Source organism: Macaca fascicularis, chromosome 4, assembly GCF_037993035.2.
Source record: "Macaca fascicularis isolate 582-1 chromosome 4, T2T-MFA8v1.1".
Lineage (NCBI taxonomy): Eukaryota > Metazoa > Chordata > Mammalia > Primates > Cercopithecidae > Macaca > Macaca fascicularis.
The window spans coordinates 137,137,664-137,157,045 of NC_088378.1; the positions used below are offsets into that span (position 1 = coordinate 137,137,664).

The 19,382-nt window shown below is 57.9% G+C and overlaps 1 protein-coding gene across 1 annotated transcript; it reads left to right on the forward strand.

Moving 5' to 3' along the window:
• Positions 1-398: 398 nt before the first annotated feature.
• Positions 399-18,896, forward strand: SPDEF (SAM pointed domain containing ETS transcription factor). Its single transcript, XM_005553256.5, has 6 exons — positions 399-798; positions 12,132-12,596; positions 15,462-15,659; positions 17,117-17,164; positions 17,283-17,429; positions 18,235-18,896. Exons 2-6 carry the CDS (start codon positions 12,161-12,163, stop codon positions 18,411-18,413), a joined length of 1,008 nt encoding a protein of 335 aa, XP_005553313.3. The 5' UTR covers positions 399-798; positions 12,132-12,160; the 3' UTR covers positions 18,414-18,896.
• Positions 18,897-19,382: the final 486 nt, after the last annotated feature.

Below are 19,382 nucleotides of genomic sequence, written 5' to 3' on the forward strand. Positions count from 1 at the left end.
AAGCCCTCACTGATTTCCCTGGTTGGTGCCCACCCTCAGAGTCCCCTCAGCCCTCCATCAGGGCATGGGTGGCTCTGAATCTCCACTGCTGTTCACTTCTCTGTCCCTGGTCCTCAGCTGATCCATCTTAGAACTCCAGCCCTGGACCCACTTGACGTATCTCCGGCACCTTGCACATAATATGAGCTGAGTGGCTATGCAGCAACCAATGAACGAGTGAAAGAGCAAGTGAATGAATGAGTCCGCTGGCTGTCAGGGCATGAATCCCCCAGCAAGGAGGGGGACACCTGCAAGGGTTAACCGGGAGCCTGCCTGTGGTCTGAGGTAAGCAAGGAGTGTATTTGTTCAGGTAAATAAGGAAGGATTACTTATAATGGGAAATCAGGCCCTGGCCAACTCTTCATCTCGCGGCTGTCTGACTTCCTCCCAGCACATTCCTGCACTGTGCCGCGTCCACACTGCCCCACAGACCCAGTCCTCCAAGCCTGCTGCCAGCCCCCTGCAAACCCCTCAGGTTGGCCTTGCCACAGTGCCAGCAGGCAGCCCTGGGCTAGGAGTAGGGGACTCTCTACAGGCACGCAGCCCTGAGACCTCAGAGTGCCACCCTTTAAGGGTGGCCAGGCCCTCAGTGGCCAATCTGAGTGCTGCCTCTGCCACCAGCCCTGCTGGCCCCTGGTTCCGCTGGCCCCCCAGATGCCTGGCTGAGACACACCAGTGGCCTCAGCTGCCCACACCTCTTCCCGGTCCCTAAAGTTGGCACTGCAGCAGACAGCTCCCTGGTCACCAGGCAGCTAACAGGTGAGTCTGACGGGAGGTGTGGGTACCCTGGCATGGGGTCTTTCCCTGCCACCTTAGGGGTGGGTGACTGCAGGCAGGACTTGGAGGGGGCGCACTTTGCCAGCTCAGAGCTCATCTCCCTGTCATCAGTGACCCTGTGACCTGGGTCCCTTTACCCTCAGAATTCCCTGCCCCCTCCTCATGCTTCCCAGACTGCTTCCGTGGGCCAACTCTACATGCTGGGTGAGCCCCCTTGCCTGGCAAGGCCTGGGGTACCCCACACTGAGCCCAGTTTGCCCAGCTTGAGGGGAGGCCGCTATGCAAATGCAGAGCCGCAGCCCCTGAGACCCAGCCAGTTCTGCTTGGCTGGCAAAACACAAGCGGCTTTCCTGCTGCTGCCAGCCCGGCTGCCCTGCTGAGGGAAGGGTCTTCCTGGTGCCAGGCCACCAGTGGGCAGGGGCTTGCTGGAGCCTGATGGGTCAGCACTGAGGCTAAGGCCGGGTCCAGGGCGGGGCAGGGGAGACAGGTCCAGAGCCCAGGAGCTAGGCTGGGCAGAGACGGGCACAGGAAATGGGGCGGGGGTCACTGCTGAGCACACCGTCTGAGCCCTTGGACACCGGGGGAAGCTGAGCGCCTTGGGTCCCGGTCTTGGCACACAAGGAAAGCAACAGTAGCGGTCCCTCGAAGGTGCTCATTTCTAAAATTTGCCAGATTCCTGCAGTAGAGAGAGGAAGTGGGTGGTGGGATGACAGGGTGGCAAGCTGAAGGGCTAGGGCGACTGGGTGCCCCCGAGGCTGGCCAAGGTGTGTGTGCGCATGTGCATGTGTGTGCATGTGCATGTGTGTGTGTGTGTGTGTGTGTGTGTGTGTGTGAATGCATGTTGGGGATGGGCAGACCCAGATCCCTCACCTCACCTATCAGCTGGGGCCACCCAGCAGCCCACACCCAGGCCATGAGCCCCGCGTAGCCTGTGTCCTTTATGATGGCCATGGGCTTTCTCCTCCTCCTCAGCCAGGGCTGGGACTTGCCTCATTTCCTGCCCCAACCTCCCCAATAAAGCTCCATCTCCCCATCACCAGCTGCTCAGCTGAGTAACAAAGCAAACAGGCGTCCAGGCTGCCCCAGGCCCAAGCTGGTGGGCAGGGATGGGGAGGAGACACCCTACCAGGCAGGTAGGCCCAGGCCATGGTTCAGCCAGGCCAGCTGGGCTGAGCTTCACTCCACCCACCTGCAAGAAGGGCCAGAGCCAAGGACCCCCAACTTGGATTCCCACCACCCCAAATTCACAAACAAATGGTGGGGGGCATCCTTGGAGCTCCCAGGCAGGTGGGGCTGTGTGGAGGAGGTGGTCTTACTGCATAGGAGACCCACCCACGCCTTTGAGAGGCTGACAGTGCATGTACAAACATTTCCTCTGAGCAAGGCCCCATGAGGGGGGATCCAGAGCTGAAAACTACCAGACTTGCTTATTGCACACTGTCAGCTGTAAAACACTTCGGTTTTCACAAGGACCCTCTGAATTAGACGGACTTCTCTGTCAACCAAGTCTGAGGGAATAGGGCTGCACTCAGTAGTGCTCAGTCGATGTTCAGAAAGTGTGATGCTGGCAGGAGCAAAAACCGGGAGAACCCACTTTTTACCACTGAGGTCGTTGCAAGTATGAAGTGAATAGCCCTGAAACCATTAGAGCAGTTTTGTGCTAAATGACTTGTTGCAGCCTGAGTGTAACCTGGGGAAGTTAATTTAGGCTGACAGGGGGACAAAGACCCTCTAGGTGGAGGGCAAGAAGAAACAGGTGAGGTCCCGCCATATGGGACCGTGGGTGGGTCACTTTTCCTCACTGTACTTGCAACACCTTGTCTGTGAAACAAGAAGCTTAGACAAGGCTATTGTCTATTAAAGCAGGCTTCATGGAGGAGACAGCCTGGAGCAGGACCTTGAAGGCTGTGTAGGAGTTGGATTTGCCAGCCTGTCTCCTGGGCATTGGGCGGTGGGGGAAATGGGTGGGGCAAGAATTCTTGGTTCTGGCTCCTCCTAGAGGGCAGGGAGGGTGAGTGAAGCCTGCAGCTGCCTGGACTGGGCTAGAGAGCAGGACAGGGCCCCAGCCTCCCTCATCACCATCCTCAGCTCCCCCTAGACTCCACCCTCTGGCCCACCCCCTCTACTCTCCATCACCTCCTGCTTCTTCCTTTGCTCCCCAGTTTCCTCACACCATTCCCTCTCTGTTTCCTCTTCTCCAGCTGATCCCCTCACCTGCGCCCAGGGCCCCCCTCACATACGCTCAGCCCATCATAAATGATTTCCATTCACCCTCCATCTCAATCTCCACAACCCCTTTAAGACATGCTCTTGACACCCCATTTAACAGACAAGACAACTGAGCCTCAGAAGGGGCCGAGTCACTGGCCCCAGCCCCAGAGCTAGAGAGCAGTCAGGGATCAAACCTGGGCTGGGACCCTCTCCTAGTCCCCACCCCCACCCCGTTCATGCCCCACCCTGTGCCCCCAGCCAAGCGAGTGGCCTGTCAGGTGGAACAACTCTTCCCAAAGCAAACTTTGCACAAGCCGAGTTGCCCTGGGCTCTTCCTGACATTTAATGCCAAGCTCCTTCTGCTGGCTAGTTTGCATGTTTTCAGCCTGGGAGGCGCCCCCTGCCAGATTCTGCTCTCCCACCTCTCAGCGGCTGGGGTTGGGGGTGGGTAGAAGGGGGCCTCCAGACTTGGGGAGGGAGAGGCTCATCCTTCCTCCCCAGCCAGGGACCTTAGTGTGACTCTGCTGGGGGTCGGATGGGACCAGGACCTCCCCAGGATTATAACGGGGCACCACCAGGATAAAGGCCCCCCTCCTTCTCCCTCTAGCTCTGGCACAGGAGAGACGTGGCTGGAGGGACTGCCCAGCCCGGGGCTCCAGCACCTGAGACTGGTTGGGGCAAGGCCCAGGCCTCTCTGCTGCTGGGGTAGCAAGTTGCTCTGAGGGCTGCTGGGACCTGGCTCCTTCTGCCCCACCCCACCCTCTGTGCCAGGACAAAAGGGGGATGTGTCTCTGCTGACACTTCACAGGTGGGAACCAGTCCTGATAGCCCCTTAATAACCCACTCCCGCCCATCTCAACCTTGTTTGAAGCAATTTCTGTTCTTAGCCTGTCAGGACAGTTCTTTCTGGACTTTTCTCTTCTGTAATGTTGGAGTCCTTCACTTTGTCCTAACACCCCTCTCCAAGCCTGGAGGTGTGCTCCAGGGCCTGAGGATCAGGGCACAGGAATGTTTTTTCCCTTCAACCCATCAAGATTTTACAGATCAACAACCAGGTGTGTGGAGGGCCTCTGCCTTCCCTGGCCTGTGCTGGGTCTGGAGGGGGCCGCAGAAACACACAAGATAGACAGCAGTCACCACTGTGGACACACACCTCTTGGGAGATGGTGAAGCCTTCTCACATCGCTGTCCTGCCTGGTGACTTCAAAATCCAGACACACAGCTGTCTTTATGAGTCCCCATTTCGCTGTTGAAGAGGCTGAGGCTGAGAGGATTAGCCAAGGTGCCTCAGGCAGGAGCAGCAGAGCTCTGGTGACATCCATGTGTTCTCATGCCCTCAGTGACCCGGCTGCCTGGCTGGGCAGGGCTGTGGGGAGCAAGAGATCCAGGAAACCTCACGGCCCCTGTCCGGTGGCAAGCTGGGAGGTACGGCACATGCGGGGCTGGAGGAGGGTAGGGAAGAGGGAAGGTGTTGTGGCCGGCCCTTCAAGGAGTGGGGATGTGCAGGTAGTGGGGGCGTGGCAGCCTTGGTGGGGCCAAGAGGCCTGACTGGGGCGCTGAGAAGTGAAATGTGTTTACATACACATGGGCTCAACCAGGGCTGAAGGAAGACATGAATGGCAATTTCTGGAAAGCCCTGAAAGTTGAGCAGAATTGTACTTGCTATGGTGGGAAACTGGGTTCTGTCCCCGCCCCGTCAGCACGACTCACTGCAAGCCCCAGGTTTGTCTGGGCCGGGGTCCCTGCTGGCTGGAGGAGGCGGGGAGGTGCTGCTGCTGGGGTGGGAGCCAGGCCTGACGGCAGCTCGTGAGGTGCAGGACAGCCTGAAGCCGGCTCTGCTTCTTCAGACGGGTGGGCTGAGTCTTTCAGAGCCTCCAGACACCAACTCCAGGGACAGTGGGGGACACCCAGCCACACCCCTCATCCTGCCAAAAGTGTTGGCTGTAAATGGAGTATGCCTCTGCTTACAAGGGGAGCCCCAGGTGTCCACCTCTGTGTCCCCACCATCCTTCTTTAAGTCCCCAAAGCCAAAGCCAGGCTGATGGCAAGATTCATGGATCGTAGAATCCAGATGGTGCCTGGGCTAGAAAAGTCCCCACAGATGACTTGGCCTACAGAGCAGGAGACTGAGGGCTGGAGGGACCAGGGACTCACCCAGGGTCTCGCCTACAGAGGGAATAGGACTGGGTGTCACCGAATCTCCTGAAGTGGAGGTCTTCAGTTCTTTCCAGTCCACATCCCCCTTTGGAGCAAACTCAGCCACGATGGTCCACTTGGGGCTGCATTGGACCTCTGTACCTCCAGGCTGCGGGCACCTGTGCCACCCACACCCCACCAAGGCGACCGCTGTGGGGCTGGGTTGGCAGGTGGCCTGAGCAGAGGCAAAGGGGATGGTCAACAGGGGCGACCTTAGGAGCTAGAAGGTGCCGGGTCTGTCAGCACCAGCAGAAAGGAAGGTGGAGCCGAGTCTTGAGTTCGAGTCCCTGCTCGCTCACGCATGGACAGGTGCCCCATAGCAGGTCACAGTGCCCTTGTCCGTCAAGTGGGAATAATGCTGGCTGCCCCAGCTGGGAGGGCCCGGCAAAGCAGTTTATTCAGTTTGACCTTCCTCCTGTCCCAGCAAGCGCTGGACGTGGTGTCAGTGAGGGTGTGTGTGGACACCCGGGCTGCCCACGCAGCACGGCACAGAGAAGGCTTCACCGATGCAGATGTGTTCCTGCTGCCCGTGGGAACTGTGGGAAGAGCAAAACCACTGGGGTCCCCTGGCCCTCCACTTTGGCTTCCTGTGCCCCGTCCTCCTGCTACGTGGCCCCGCCCCCAGCTTCCCACCCCACAAAGCCTCACCCACTCCCCTGTACTTCCCCCCACAGAACCCAACTCCTGGGCCCACTAGCTAGCTCCCCAAGGTGAAACTCACACAGATCAGGGCTCCTGCAAAAGTTAGGGGGACAGGTGGCCTGGACAGGCCTGTGCCCAGAGGAGGTGGGGAAAACCAGGAGGCCTAGAAGAAACCCACCTCCTCTACTCTCATGCTGAGTCCAAGACAGCAAGGTGTCTCTCACTCAGCCACCGCCCCGCTCCCTTCTTCTGCCCTTGGAGACCCTGGGGAAGCAGGCGCTTGGAGATGGCCACAATGCAGTGCTTGACAGGGCAGGAGCTGCTGGCCCAGAGGTGGCAGCCTGGGCCCCCTTCCTGGGCAGAGGAGTGGTCTGTCCAGTGGGCAGAGGCGGTGCTCTGGGCAGTGAATGGTGGGCCATGAGGAGGGGGTCTGGCGCTTCTCTTGGGTCCAGCTAGTTTGAAGAGCAGTTTGAAGGGCGAGGTTGCGGCGAGGTCCTCCCTATGGGAGGGTTGGAGGAGGAGAGAAGGGGTGGGAGGAACGGCAGGGCAAAAGAGAGGCAGGGGCCCTGAGGGGATGGGGTAGGGCAGGGGTCAGGGGGTTCAGAGAAGCCAGACATGCTGCTGTGGCTGGGCCTGGTCGTGGCCTTGGCTGGGACTTCCTGCGGCCTGGGTAGCCCAGCTCTTCTCCAAGGTGCTGACCGGGGCAGGCCCGTGTGGCCCCTGCCCACTCTGCATGGCTCCTGGCCAAGTCCTGGCCCCACCTCCACGGCCCCTGACTCCAGCCCATTTAAGGGGGCCCAGAGGCTTGGATGGGTGGAGGGAGGGGCTGACAGCCAGCTCAGCAGGCCACGTGGGAAAGCCAGAGGAGGTCTGTTCCCCATCAGACCTCTTCCTCCTGGAGTGACGCTGGCTGGGGGCTGAGCACCAGGGCCAGAGTGACTATCTCTGTCGTTCCCTCAGCGCTCTTCTCAGTGGGGACTAAAGCCGGGGTCCTGGGCTCTGGGTGGGCTGGCATTGGGTCTCAGGATTGAGGTGGGGGCGAGGGTACATTTACCCCACACCACCCCGCCAGGAGGTAGGGCCTGAGAGCTGGGACCAAGCAGGATGTGGAAGACAGGCTCCAACCCCCACAGCAACCTGGGTCCTTAGCAAAGGCCTCCCAGGTGACTCCATTCCCGGAAACCGTGTTTCGGAGCTGTCAGGGAGGGCATCTTTTGCTAGTGCCACTTGGGGTGTGGGAGTGAAAACCTGGGAGGCAAAGGGTTCAAGGGGCACATTCCTAGCCCTGAGGGGTGAGAGTAGGCAGAGGGTAGTGGCAGGAAAAGCTGCACTAAATCTCTCATTTTGGGTCCCTCTGCTCTCTTTCCTTAATCTTCCTTCCTGGGGGAATGGAAGGTGCTAAGAGAAGGGGCCCAAGGTGGCTAATCCCCCTGGCCGCCACCCCACCAATCTGCTCCTGTCTCTGGGCCTTGGCCTCCACCAGCTGTTACCAAACTTTCTTTGTCTGGAGTGGGATCCGGGGCCTCTGGAGCAGGAGGGAGCCAGGACACGCTGAGCCTTAATCCAGACATGTGGCTTAATCCAGAAGAGATCAACTCGAGGTTTGGGAGCTGGAGGCATCGCTCAGGAGACGGCAGCCCTTGGGGCTGGCAGGCCAAGGCTGTAGGAACGCTGGGGCCTGCCATCTGAGGACCATGGACATGGCAGACGCCTGGCACGTCCCAGGACCCTCGGCCTACGGAGCAGTGGCCTGAGTGTCAGGAGGCCTCTGGTCTGGCCTTGGCTGTGCTGTGTGACTATGGGCACCTCCCTGCCATTCTTTGAGCCTCAGCTTTTCCAGTGCAGATGTGTCCCCATGGGCAGACCGTCACTGATGGATTTAATCCTGGGCTGAATTGCATGGCACAGATGAGGTGAGCCTGGAAAGTCACAGGAAGGAGCTGTTAGGAAGGGCTTGCTGGGACAGGAGGGCTTTGGGATGAATTGTGATGAGAAGGAAGGGGCGTCTTACAAAATAGCCATGTTGTGCCCACAGCACAGGGGCGGATATGAAATGCCATTCTCGTTAGAGCTTGGATTTGTGGTCACTATGTCAATCCCTGGTTCTGGTCTGGACCCTGCTGCTAAGAAGCACATGAATCACTTCCCCACTCTGAGCTTCCTTGTTCCCATTCTATGAAACAATCACATAATATGTGACCCCTTCCAGCTCTGATTATCTGGGCTAGGTAGGAGGTGGACTCAGAGGTGGGCGCCAGCCACTGGAGTGGGGCAGGGGAGGCAGTGGGGAGCCATGCGAGGTTCTTGAGCACAGGGGGGGTCTGATGAAAGGGTGCTGCAGGGAAGTGAACAGTGGGGTGGAATGAACAGCCAAGAGCTGGGGACAGACTTTAGAGCATCAAGGAACCCAGTCAGGAGGTGGGCAGATCCCCTAGGAAGATGGGACTGGCCAGAGCCTGCGCCTCAGAGAGAGTGTGGTCCAGTGAGCAGAACCCACGCCTGGTCAGGAAGAACCCCAGGCAAGCTGCACAGACTCCCTGAGCCTCACTGTCAGCATCTATAAAGCAGGGCTCTGGAGTCCATGTCACGCTGGGGCTGTGGGTAGGAAAGCGGGTGATGTGGGTGAAAGCCCTGGACATGGCACTGGTGCTCACTGCCAGGGGCTCGCAATGCTGTCCTCTCTTCTTCCCTCCAGAGGCCAGCCCAGAACCTGGAGATGCCTAGTTGTAGGTTGGGCACACCAGCCCTGGCTCCCTGACCAGTAAACCGAGCCCCCCTACTCCAGGCCTGGGCTGCCCTGGGGACGGAGCATTCCCCACCACCCGCAATCTGCGGAGAGTCGAACCTTTCCTCCGGCCACACAGTTAACCATTAACTTATTTTTCATCAGGGAAGCGTTGGAGCTAGGACTGAGGCTTGGTGGGGAGTAGATTCCTTGGCATTTAGGTATAGGGCAAGGTCAAGCTGGAATGTGGGGTGTAGAGGGGGAAGCAGCCTGAGCCAGGAGTCAGAAGACCTGGATTTGGGGATTTACCTCTCTGCACCTTGACTTCCCCGTTGCAGAATAGGGATGAGAATAAGAGCTGGGCCAGACGAGGTAGCTTGTGCCTGTCGTCCCAGCACTTTGGGAGGCTGAAGCAGGGGGATCCCTTGAGCCCAGGAGTTCGAGACCAGCCTGGGCAACATAGTGAGACCACATCTCTACAACAGATTTAAAAAATTAGCCAGGCATGATGGCGCACGCCTGTAGTCCCAGCTACTTGGGAGGCTGAAACAGGAGGATCACTTGAGCCCAGGAGGTCAAGGCTGCAGTGAGCCATCATTGCGCCCCTGCATTCTAGCCTGGGCAGCAGAGCGAGACCCTACCTCAAAAAAAAGAGAATAAGGCCTGTGCTGCCTTTCTACTGGTGAGGGGACGGATGTGAGGGCTTCGCACGCACTCAGCAAATGTGTCAAGGATGTGTCATTATATCCCTTCCTGGCAAATGCTGCCACCTGCCCTGCCCATTCATCCCCACCGACCCCTCACACAACCATGCCTGAAACACAGAAGCTGCCTCCCGTCCTACCTGTGGCTGAGGCCAAGCAAACAGGAGGGCCGCAAGGGAAGCGAGTTCTGCTTCTTGGAAAAGCTTCTGTCTCCCTGGCATGGCGCCCAGGGTGTTGGCAGAGACTGTCCTAACGTGGCAGGCATGGGGGCTCTGGGGATGTGGACGGGGCGGGAGGCAGGCAGGGGGTGATGAAGGAGGGGTGGGGGGCTGCAGGGGGGAGTCCCCAGGGGTGGAGTCACCTAGCGGGTAGGGCATGGGCACCGGCCAGGGTGGGGCCCAGGGGCAGAGCGAGCTGTTGGCACTGCCTGAGTCAATAATGTGAGCCCACAGCACACACGAGTGTTTGCACAGAAGGACTTGACATGATTCCAGGTCTGCCCTCTGTCCCCCACATCCCCAGCCCCGCCTCGGTCTCTGCCCACCCCACCCCACCCTGACCTTTCCTTCCTTGTCACTTAAAGGAGCCCTTGAATGGGAGAGTTGAAATCAAAGGGAACACCCTTCCCTCCTGCTGGCATTTTCTCCCCCACAGGAAGCTGCAGGAATGCCATGTAACACTGGGAAGGTTGCACTGTACAGGAGGGTGGGCAGAGGGAGCTGAAATTCTACCCGGGCTCCATTCGTCAAGCTATCCAGGGGGAAGGGATGTCATTTTCTCAGTTGTGTGAAATTAAATGGGCTAGCTGTGGCCCTACCAAAGGGGAGGTGTCTTCCAAACTGGCTTCTTTCCCTTGTCCCACCTGCAGAAGCAAATGCCAGCTGCATACGGAGGCTGTGCGGGTCAGTCCCACAGGGTAACTGGAGATGGATCGGGGAGCCCCCTTCCCCGCCCGCTGTCCCAGTAGGGCACCATAAATGTCACCGTTAGAGAGGATTTCAGTGTTTTGATTAAAGCCTTCCCCGACACTGGCCAGTTGCCTTTAAAGCAGTGATCCTTAAATTTGAACATGCGTGAGAATCACCCAGAGGCCAGTTAAACCAGACTGCGGAGTCTCCCCGAGAGCTGCTGATTCAGTGGTTCTGAAGTACCTGAGAATCCAGGTTTCTAGCAAGCTCCCAGGTGGCGCTGGTTCTGCTGGCCCAGACAGCACATTTTGAGAACCACCGCTTGAAAATATAAATAACCCTTGAGAAAGGACACAAATTAACTTGCCCTTAACAGGTTGATCTGCTCCTTTCCTCCTCCCTAACTGGTTCTCTGTATTATTAGGAGTGTGTATCTGTTGGTAATCGTCTGCCTCTGGCTTGATGTATTCTTTGTTTTGTTGTTGTTGTTGTTGTTGTTGTTGTTGTTGTTGTTGTTGAGACAGAGTTTTGCTCTGTCGCCCAGGCTGGAGTGCAGTGGCACGATCTCGCCTCACTGCAGCCACCTCCTGCGTTCAAGCCTCCGGAGTAGCTGAGACAGGAGAATCAGGCACCCACCACCTGCCCAGCTAATTTTTGTATTTTTAGTAGGGACGGGGTTTCACCATGTTGGCCAGGCTGGTCTCAAACTCCTGGCCTCAGGTGATCCGCCCGCCTCCGCCTCCCAAAGTGCTGGGCTTACAGGCGTGAGCTACTGTGCCGGGCCTGTCTTGATGTATTCTTAAGTCTCAGGTCCCCACATCATTACCATCCCAGAATATCCTGGGGTATCAGTGCTTGCGCACCTCTCCAGTCCCCCTTCTCACCCAAACTGTGCACTCTGATGGGGGTTCAGGGAAAAGGGCCTGGGCAGCCCTTGGGGAACCCGTGGGGAGCAAGGCCTCTGACTGCTTGTGTTGAGGCCAGATGGTTCCCCCTGGAGGGCCTTGGGGCAGCAGTGAGGAGCAGGTAGCTGAGTTGCTAAGGGTTTTAGGTGTTTCCTGGAGCCCTGCCCCATCTCGCCACCACCGCTGCTCCCCCTGGAAAGCCTGGCATGTGGCACTGCCTCCGGGTGGCCACATGCTCCTCCAGGCATCGGGGATAGTAGAGGGCTCTGGGAGCTGGAAGGGGCCCTGGGGGCAGCACCTTCCAAGGGAGGATAAGGGGAGGTGGGTACCATGCACCAACCCGGGGTATGGGGAGACGCACACCCGTGAGCTCTTGCTCAGAGGCCACCTCGAGAGTGCTGAGTTTACTTAGATCCCCCAGATGGCCCCGTGGGAGGGCAAGGGCTGGTCAACTGCCCGGCGTGTGGGAGGGTTTCTACCCCATCACACCCCCGCCTTGTTCCTCTCTTCTTTCCCCTGCTGGTGAAGATGATAGCCACCTTTAGGATGGTGGCCTCTGCCTGCCACCTCCACTCCTATGCTTGTCAAGGGCAGAAGAAAAACAAGCTTTGCTACAGCAGGAAAGATGTGGACATTGAGAGCCCCTTGTCCCCACCTCAGTTTGCTCATCCGCCAAATGGGGCAATCATGCCTTCCATTGTGAGGGCTGAATGAGGTCAGGAACCTCAGAAGGCTGTTCTAAGCACAGTATGTGTGGAGCTTTGCTGTCCCAGCCAGCCTGGCTTCCTTGGGGATCGAGGGAGCGATCCATTTCCAGTCCTGCGCCCGCTCCTACCTCGCTGTCTTTCCCAGACAGAAGGCCTGTCTGCCCAACCATGTCCTGGCTGCCCAGTGACCCGGAAGCCCCGAACTCTGTCCCAGGCCCAGCCCACTGTCCACAGGGCCCCTCATCCCCATAACCAGCTTAGCGGCCCCCACAGGGATGGAGAAGCCGTCAAACCTGAGTCCTCTTTCATTTCCGTAGACACAGCCGCCAGCCCGAACAGCAGCGGCATGGGCAGCGCCAGCCCGGGTCTGAGCAGCGTGTCCCCCAGCCACCTCCTGCTGCCCCCCGACACAGTGTCGCGGACAGGCTTGGAGAAGGTGGCAGCGGGGGCAGTGGGTCTCGAGAGACGGGACTGGAGTCCCAGTCCACCCGCCACGCCCGAGCAGGGCCTGTCCGCCTTCTACCTCTCCTACTTTGACATGCTGTACTCCGAGGACAGCAGCTGGGCAGCCAAGGTGCCTGGGGCCAGCAGTAGGGAGGAGCCACCTGAGGAGCCTGAGCAGTGCCCGGTCATTGACAGCCAAGCCCCAGGGGGCAGCCTGGACTTGGCGCCCAGCGGGCTGACCTTGGAGGAGCACTCACTGGAGCAGGTGCAGTCCATGGTGGTGGGCGAAGTGCTCAAGGACATCGAGACGGCCTGCAAGCTGCTCAACATCACCGCAGGTGAGCCCTCTCCCTGTGCCCGCTTCCGTAAGAGGGGTCGCAGGCAAGGCTGAGGTTGCTGGGGTGGGTCGGGGTACTGCTGGATGGACTCTGGCCACCTCTGGCCCAGCCACGGGCAACTTCAGGGATGCTGGCACTTCTACACACAGTCAGCTGTGAGCCAGGGCTGGGAAGGTTTCTATCCATCTCTAGTGTCCCAACCATGCCAGCCTAGTGTCCCCGCTGGTAGGTGCTGAATGATATGAATTCAAGCTCTGTGCCCCCCAACCTCCTCTTGGACTCCGCTCTCCCCTCATTCACTCTGCTCCAGCCACACTGGCCTCTTTGTTCCCACAACACTCACTACGCTGCTGCTTCTTCAGCCTAGAACGCTCTTCCCCCAAATATCTGCGTGGCTCACTTCCTTCAGGTCTTGGCTCAGATGGCACCATCCGCCTGAGGCCTTCCCTGACCCCTCCATTAAAATTGCTGCCCATGAGCACAGGACATGGTAAAGAAAACAAACAAAAAATGGAAAAAAAAAAAAAAAAAAGAAAAGGAAAAAAGAAAGAAGAAAAATTTCTAAAATTTCTGCCCACACCCCTACCTCCTGTTCCCACCTGCTTCCTCTCATAGCACTTACTCTCCTCAGTCGTGCTGCACCATATCTATTGACCTCGCTCACTCTCTGTGTCCTCTACTGGAATGTACACTCCACAAAGGCAGGGATTTTCATGTGTTTTGTTCATCACTCCATCCCCAGATGCTAGGATAGCACCTTGAACATAATTGATGCTCAATAAACAGTTGTTCAATAAGAAGCATTTCTTCCACCTTCTTCCTTCTTCCTTCTTCCTTCTTTCTGAGACGGAGTCTCGCTCTGTCGCCCAGGCTGGAGTGCAATGGCGCAATCTTGGCTCACTGCAAGCTCTGCCTCCGGGGTTCATGCAATTCTCCTGCCTCAGCCTCCCGAATAGCTGGGACTACAGGTGCCCGCCACCACGCCCAGTTAATTTTTGTATTTTTAGTAGAGACGAGGTTTCACCGTGTTAGCCAGGATGGTCTCCATCCCCTGACCTCGTGATCCGTCCACCTCGGCCTCCCAGAGTGCTGGGATTACAGGCCTGAGCTACCGCGCCCGGCCTCTTTTTTTTTTTTTTTTTTTTTTTGACAGGATCTCCGCTCTATCACCAAGGCTGGAGTGCAGTGGCGTGATCTCAGTTCACTGCCACCTCCGCCTCTGGGTTCAAGTGTTCTCCTGCCTCAGCCTCCTGAGTAGCTGGGATTACAGGTGCCCACCACCACACCCAGCTAATTTTTGTATTTTTAGTAGAGACGGGGGTATCACCATGTTGGCCAGGCTGGTCTCGAACTTCTGACCTCAGGTGATCTGTCTGCCTTGACCTCCCAAAGTGCTGGGATTACAGGCATGAGCTTCCTCTCTGGGCCAAAAAGCAGTTCCTAATATGCCAAGCCTTATTCTAGGACTGGGGAATTGAGTGGTGAACAGAACACAAAGTCCCTGTGTTTGTAGGGCTGACATTATAGTGAGGGAAACAGATCACAAATAAATAGAGAAATGTGTCACTGGTCTGGTGGGATGGAAGGCCCTGATGAGGAGGGGACGTCCCAGGGCCTGGCATACATGTGTCTATCAGCCAGACCTGGAAGGCGTGATTATGGAGCTGATGCTGTGGGCGGGGGTGCTGCTGAGTCTCTAGTCCTCTGTCCTGCCGTCACCTCTCCAGCTTCAGGCAGGCCTGACCCATGTCCCTCGGTCTTCAGGCCCTGACATTGCAGCACTCAACTCTGTGCATCTTTCCCTGGGAAGCAGGGGTCTTCATGCATTCCTCAGGCCTGGCCCCTGTCCCCAAAGCTGCCCCGTTGATGTCCTCATTTGAAGCTGCTCCTGCCGATGCCCCAGTCCTCCAGTTTCCCAATGCCCATGCCAGGCCGACTCCAGGAGTTCTCCCACAGGCCTCCTCCCCACCCACAGGGCTAGGGAGGGGAGGGCCCTGCTCCCTGAACAATGGGAACAGGAACAAATGGCTTTGACCTCGGGGAGGAAAATGGGCTTATTAAGTGGGGGCAGCCCAGCCTGCAGGTCACTCAGCTGGGACACTGGCTGGACCATGGTGTTCACTTGGAGGCCCTATTGTGACCATGCCCACCAGCCTATCCCCCACCTGTAGGCCTATGAGGCTCACCTCAGAGGAACACCCTAGGGGAATATCTAGGACCTAGCCGAGGGCTCCCCTCCTGGCCTCTGGGGCCTGTGGCTGCCCCATGACCATCCTGTGCCCTGCATTTACTTATTTAACACGTGCACGGAGCAGCTCCTGTGCGTCCAGCCCTTTATTCCGTGGAGGACAAGGGGATAGAGTGCCCTGTGCCTCAGTTTCCTTATCTGTAAGATACAGGGGCTGGAGGGAATGGTGGGGCTCTAAGACTAATTCCCAGATGGGTGTTTCTCTGGTTCCTTGAGGGGTTTGGGAAAGGCAAGAAGTACCTGATGGAGAAGCCCAGGTGTTTCCGGTAGAGTGTCACTGTCCCTCCGGGGCTGGGGCTCCCTCGAAAGGTCCTTTGGAGAGGCTGGAGGGATCTGGGAGGACCCAAGGCCTGAGTGAGGCGGGAAGTACAGATGCACCAGATTACCCTGCCCTGAACCAAGTTCATTTTTTAGGGCCCTGGTTCCTTCCTCTCGCCCCACTCTCTTCTTGGGTACCCACTTCCACAGGGGCCCTCAGGGGCTGACCTACCCCCACCCCCAGGAGCACAAGGTCTCAGGCCACAGGTCCCCGTGGGTGCCCCATCACAGCAGGGGGGGCTGTATTTGGGGTGGTGCTCTCAGGCTGCCCCTGAGCTGAGGGGATGCCTCTTGCCCAGATCCCGTGGACTGGAGTCCCGGCAATGTGCAGAAGTGGCTCCTGTGGACAGAGCACCAATACCGGCTGCCCCCTGTGGGCAAGGCGTTCCAGGAGCTGGCGGGCAAGGAGCTGTGCGCCATGTCGGAGGAGCAGTTCCGCCAGCGCTCGCCCCTGGGTGGGGATGTGCTGCACGCCCACCTGGACATCTGGAAGTCAGGTAGGATGTGGCGTGGGTGGGAGCAGCCCCTCCCAGGCTCCAAGCCAGGGACAGGATGCTGGCCAGGAGTTTGCCCTCTGCTGGGGCAGCAGCCCCTTGGCCCCCAGCTGGACTCCACTCTGAATCTCAGCCCCAGTTTCAGCTGCCTCCTGGATCCTGGTGCACTCCTCACCCCAACCCACTCCCAGTCCTGGTCAAGGCCCCAGAGCTTTGGGACAGAGCACCCGGGAGGTTAAAAGGTAGAAGTCAGACTGTGAGGATGCAGGGTGTCAGAGCTGGGGACAACTGTGGACGCTAGGAAGTCCTTTTTCCTTTTAAAATTTTGTTTTCCTTTGTTTTAGTTTGTTTGTTTGTTTTTTTATTAAATAAGTAATAAACGTGCATGTTATAAAATAGACCATAGTGAAAAGTAGTGTACCATAAACAGTTTCTCCCTCCTGCTCCCGACCCCCAGCTTCCAACCCCCTCCCTAGAGGCAACCACTCTTACCAGTTTCTTGAGTATCTCTCCAGGGAAAGTCTATGAATATTCAAGCACATATACATATATGCAGTTCTTCTTCTTCTTATATTTTTTTGACATAAATAGTAGCAGAGTATTACACTGCTCTGCATACCACAGTATGTCTTGGTATTAAAAACACAGTATGTCTTTAATTTTATACTCTGCTAAAATTAAAGCGGCCCTGCTTTAATTTTAGTTTTTGTTTTTTGAGACAGGGTCTTACTCTGTTGCCCAGGCTGGAGTACAGTGGCACAGTCACAGCTCACTGTAGCCTCGACTTCCTGGTTTCACTGGATCCTCCCACCCCAATCTCCTGAGTAGCTGAGTCTACAGGTGCACCACCACACTGCTCACTTTTGTATTTTTTGGTAGAGACGGGTTTTCACCATGTTGGCCAGGCTGGTCTCAAACTCCTGGGCTCGAGCAGTCCACCCACCTCGGCCTCCTGAAGTGCTGGGACTACAGGCGTGAGCCTCCGGGCCCGGCCTGCCCTAAGTTTCTAATGGCTGCGTGTCAGCCCCTGAGTGTCTAAATTGTCTCAATCTCATTGGGCACCCACTGCTGCCTGCACAGGGCCGGGTGCTTTGGAGGAGATGGTGCCTGCTCGATGAGTCAAGGAGTAAGAAGCAGGGCCCACTCATATGACCCTGTCAGAGACCAGTGCCCTGCCCCAGCCCCGGCAAGCCCCCATGTCAGATGTCCTCATCTGAACAAGCGGATGCGTGCAAGCCCTCTATGGCCCCTCCCAGCGCTGAAATCCTGAATTTTCGTCCAGGAAGCAGCTTCTTGTAACCAGCTTGCCTCCCCAGGTTGGCAGGAGGCAGGGACTGTGGCAGGGAGCCTCAGGGGCAACCCCCAGCCACAAAGGGGCTCCTGTGGCCCCACAATCCCACCCAAACGGCTCCCCTCCTCCACCTCTCCTGGGTCCCCAACCCTCTCTCCTTGCCCTGCAGCGGCCTGGATGAAAGAGCGGACTTCACCTGGGGCGATTCACTACTGCGGTGAGCCAGGCAGGGGCAGGGCGGGGGCGGGGACTCGGGTAGGGTGGAGGGGTGGCTGCCACTGAAGCAGGGACTGGCCTCCCCTTCCCACTCACTGCCCCCCTCCCTGGCCACCCAGCCTCGACCAGTGAGGAGAGCTGGACCGACAGCGAGGTGGACTCGTCATGCTCCGGGCAGCCCATCCACCTGTGGCAGTTCCTCAAGGAGCTGCTACTCAAGCCCCACAGCTATGGCCGCTTCATTAGGTGGCTCAACAAGGAGAAGGGTGAGCAGGGTGCCCAAGGGGCACTGCAGGGCCAGTGAGCATGGAGGTTGTGGGGGCTTCTGCCAGGCACTGTGCATGGGGGCAGGGGCGGGCAGAGGGGGGAAGCTGATCTCCACCTTTGTCCTGGATGCCAAATACACAGCTTTCATGAGATGGCCCTGGGGGGTCTGTGTGCAATTTGTGTCCATATCTGTCTCCTGCTAGACTCTGTCTCACTTAAGAGCTTAGTACAGCACAGCTCCTGGAACGAGCTCCAAATCGACTCTCCCTCCACCGTCTCGTATTAATTAATCCCGCCAGAAAGGGCTGCGCAGGCCAAAACTGCCTGGGAATAGCAAAGATGTTGTTTCAGGCTTGGGAACTACAGGGACACCTGTAATGGGGGAGGAGTGCTCTTGCCAAGTGAGCTGTGGGCACTGCTGGGAGCCACACAGGACTTTGGATTAGGGCACGCAAACCCCACACAGGAGCAGGGGCTGGCAAGGGCCAGGCCCGCAGGGCCCCAGAGAACCCACTAAGGTACACAGACTCAACTGTGCCGGGAGGTTTGTGACTCCAGAGTATTCTCTGCCATTCACTGGGGCCTGTGGCACCTGCTTTGCACACAACTCTTTAACCCTCACCACTACTGCACCTTGGGAGTAAGCATTCGGGTCCCTGGTCACCCCGCCCCACCCGAGCAGAAGGAGGCCTCTGCACGGGGTCTCTTGGTTCGCCCCGAGGCTGACCTGGTGGTCTGCGTCTTTCTCCTTCCTGCCGACTCACTCATACCGCTGGCTCTCTCGGGGCCCTCCTACTCTTCCAGGCATCTTCAAAATTGAGGACTCAGCCCAGGTGGCCCGGCTGTGGGGCATCCGCAAGAATCGTCCCGCCATGAACTATGACAAGCTAAGCCGCTCCATCCGCCAGTATTACAAGAAGGGCATCATCCGGAAGCCAGACATCTCCCAGCGCCTCGTCTACCAGTTCGTGCACCCCATCTGAGTGCCCGGCCCAGGGCCTAAAACCCGCCCTCTGGGGCCTCCCTCCTGCCTGTCCTGCCTCAGCCAGGCCCTGAGCTGGGGGAAAATGGGCAGTCTGCTCTGCTGCTCTGACCTTCCAGAGCCCAAGGTCAGGGAGAGGCGGCCCACTGCTCTCAGGGGGAGATGGGCCTTCTGGGGCCTTCGGGACCCCAGGGCAGGGGTGCTTCCTCCTCAGGCCCAGCTGCTCCCCTGGAGGACAGAGGGAGCCAGGACTGCTCCCCAACAAAGGACCCCTCTACCTGCCTCTGACCCCAGCATTTCCAGAGCAGAGCCTACAGAAGGGCAGTGACTCAGCGAAGGCCACAGGCAACCCAGGGCTCTCTCTGCTCCATCCCCCTGCCTCCCAATCCGCACCACACCTGGCATGGTGCAGGAAGACGTCTGCACCCCTGAGTTAGGGAGCTAGGAGTGCCCCCGGGAATGGATAATAAAGATACTAGAGAACTGACATGTCCCCAGTGTCTGCTCAGTGAATGGCACAGCCCCGAGGTCATCAATGGTCAAGTGTGGTTGTGGTCACAGGGCCTGGAGTAGTCAAGGGAGGCTTTCTGGAGGAGGCGGCTTTGGGCTGAGCCTAAAGGGAAAGGGATAATTGACTGGTAGATGCTTCTGGGAGAGAGATAGTGAGGCTTCAAAGTCAAGGAGGGGCTAGAACAGCCACCTTATCTTCCCTATCCCTGTTCGGGCTGAGAGGCGGGTGGTAAGGCTGGTGTTAAAGAGGTTCTTCATGCAGGACCCGAATGGGGAAGGTATCTTTCGCATCCTTTTGCTCTGTTGCAGAGCAGGGCTTTGCAACTAACAGGGTGGAAGAGAGGTTGGTCGGCTCCCGTTTCTGTTTCCTGAAGGCCTCAGCAGTACCGTCTGTGAAGATGTGAGCTCCTGTGAGTGGGTGTGAGACCCCCATGCGTGAGGGAAGAGGGTGTGCATTGAT

What these genes read in the sequence shown, in the direction of transcription:
- SPDEF (XM_005553256.5), top strand. Translation starts at nt 12,161, where the DNA reads ATGGGCAGCGCCAGCCCGGGTCTGAGCAGCGTGTCCCCCAGCCACCTC. An exon ending in GCTGCTCAACATCACCGCAG is followed by an intron (nt 12,597 to 15,461) that starts GTGAGCCCTCTC and finishes CCTCTTGCCCAG; the next exon opens with ATCCCGTGGACTGGAGTCCC. An exon ending in GTGGCTCAACAAGGAGAAGG is followed by an intron (nt 17,430 to 18,234) that starts GTGAGCAGGGTG and finishes CTACTCTTCCAG; the next exon opens with GCATCTTCAAAATTGAGGAC.